At 49.5% G+C, this 2,043-nt stretch overlaps 1 protein-coding gene across 4 annotated transcripts; it reads left to right on the top strand.

The window, feature by feature from the left end:
- Positions 1–303: 303 nt before the first annotated feature.
- Positions 304–1,714, top strand: LOC124646504 (actin-depolymerizing factor 10). Of its 4 annotated transcripts, none has more exons than XM_047186608.1 (3): positions 304–332; positions 583–852; positions 1,530–1,714. In XM_047186608.1, the coding sequence occupies exons 1-3, from the start codon at positions 304–306 to the stop codon at positions 1,684–1,686; spliced, it is 456 nt and encodes a 151-aa protein (XP_047042564.1). In that variant the 3' UTR covers positions 1,687–1,714. The 4 variants fall into 4 exon arrangements, with proteins under 4 accessions (XP_047042564.1, XP_047042562.1, XP_047042565.1 ...); XM_047186606.1 differs by having other exon boundaries at positions 304–336; positions 584–852; XM_047186609.1 differs by lacking the exon at positions 304–332 and adding an exon at positions 422–448 and having other exon boundaries at positions 584–852.
- The last annotated feature ends 329 nt before the right edge of the window (positions 1,715–2,043 follow it).

Genomic DNA, 2,043 nt, shown 5'->3' with positions numbered 1-2,043 from the left:
TTAGAGCGTCTGACTTTTCATCCACGGGCTGGCTGGGCCGTTTTCACGGGTCCAAATCTAGTGTTGACGGCGCGGATTTCAAGCGGACGCGGCGGGGCGCCGCGCACGAATCCCATGATCCCACCATCAATACTATGCCTTTTCTCCTCGATCCCACCTCCACCGAAATAAAACTAAACTAATCCGACCTCAACCCAATCTCCTCCACCGCCCGTGCCCGTGGGATCGATCCCTCGGCCCGCCCGCCTCCCTCGGATCGACCAGCGCCACCCCGCCGCGAGACCAGGATCTTGGCCACACCACATGGCGCTGGCGGCGGCGGCGTGGCCGTGCCTGGTGAGTCCCCACGCTCCTGTCCCCCTCCCTCCCCTCATAACTACCCCCCTCCGCGCGCTTCCTCACGGGCAATAGCAGCAACACCATGGAGTTTCTTGGGTTCACGCTTATGGTTGCTGTTCTTGCACTCCGACTCTGTTTTCTTTCTTCCTTTTCCCCCGCCGATCTGGGCTTACCGAGCGAGCGGGAATGTCTGTTGTTCTGTGGCTGACGGGGGAGTCTGTCTGTCGGTTGGTTGTCTGTGTAGGGCGGGGGCTCGCCGGCGTGGATTGACGTGCCGGAGCGGAGCAAGAGCGCGTTCTTGGAGCTCAAGAGGAGGAAGGTGCACCGGTACGTGATATTCAAGATCGACGACAGGAGCGAGGAGGTCGTCGTCGAGAAGACAGGCGCCCCCGGGGAGAGCTACGACGACTTCACGGCCTCGCTCCCCGCCGACGACTGCCGCTACGCCGTATACGACCTGGATTTCGTCAGCGACGACAACTGCCGCAAGAGCAAGATCTTCTTCATCTCCTGGTCAGTCCTGTCTTTCTTGCCCCTGTTTCTTGTCACTCGTGACTGATACATGATTCACTCATGATAGATTTTTTTTTCAGAGGATAGCTATTCTGATTGATTTACTTATTGATAGATTCTGTCTGGATACTAGATTTATTGATGTGATAAATGTTCAAAGGATTTATTGTTGTGTTAATTATTGAAAAAGATTTGTTGCTGTGATCTTGTTCGTAAAAATATGTATTGATGTGGTAAACAGCAAAGAGATGTATGTTAAAGCACAGATTCAGTAATACTGGGGCTGGCTGACGGTGGTGCATCCTACATTGCCTTTCAGTTTGAGTATTTAGCGTGTTTGTACACATCACATGATAGTCATATGTTTCAAACTAATCCAGCTACCAACTTAATTCTTCACATCCCACAGACAAAAGAAATTATATTCCTTGTAACTTCGCAATGTTTTGGTTGCACATTACATCAGTCAGTAGTGCCAGCAAACTCATCACACAAGTGATGAACACCCTTGCCTGGCCTTTAAATGTGACGAGAATGTACATTGCGTGATACGCATGACTTCTCCATGGATTTTTTCCTTTGCTGTACCGAATATCTTTCAGTGTTTTTCTATAGGTTGCTCTTGTCACAGCTAACTGCTACAAATTCCTAAGTACTGGTGTTCTCTTTCTTTTCAGGTCTCCTGATGATTCCCGCATCCGTTCGAAGACCATATATGCTGTGTCCAGGAACCAATTCCGCCACGAGCTCGACGGGGTGCACTTTGAGATCCAGGCAACCGACCCTGACGACATGGACTTGGATGTTCTCCGGGGCCGTGCTAATAGAACCTGATAGCTAGGTTAACTCTGCTAGCTTGCTGTTACACACCAGTAGCTCAAGATGCCTAGCGCGCTACTGAAACGCAGCTCGGGTGCACTGGCATGGTGGTGTATAACCCGGCTACTGATGACACCTGAGCACGTGGTGCTCCTTTTTGCAGGAGTTAGCATCTAGGAGATATTAATCCAACTAGATAAGTTCCCTATAATATGATGTGGAAACTTCTCCCTTTATAATATCTAATTCACATGTACTATCTGTATGCTGCCTAAGCAGGAATTTTGTTGAGCTTAAACTGGTTCGCTAATAGTTTATGTATTTTGCTACTGAATCCTGTCCGGTCAATCAAGATCCTTAATTTGTTACTTG

Source organism: Lolium rigidum, chromosome 4 (assembly GCF_022539505.1).
Source record: "Lolium rigidum isolate FL_2022 chromosome 4, APGP_CSIRO_Lrig_0.1, whole genome shotgun sequence".
NCBI lineage: Eukaryota > Viridiplantae > Streptophyta > Magnoliopsida > Poales > Poaceae > Lolium > Lolium rigidum.
Note: the sequence above shows the minus strand (reverse complement) of the source record. Positions and strands in the feature narration are given on the sequence as shown.

What these genes read in the sequence shown, in the direction of transcription:
- LOC124646504 (XM_047186606.1), top strand. Translation starts at nt 304, where the DNA reads ATGGCGCTGGCGGCGGCGGCGTGGCCGTGCCTG. An exon ending in CGGCGGCGTGGCCGTGCCTG is followed by an intron (nt 337 to 583) that starts GTGAGTCCCCAC and finishes TTGTCTGTGTAG; the next exon opens with GGCGGGGGCTCGCCGGCGTG. An exon ending in AAGATCTTCTTCATCTCCTG is followed by an intron (nt 853 to 1,529) that starts GTCAGTCCTGTC and finishes CTTTCTTTTCAG; the next exon opens with GTCTCCTGATGATTCCCGCA.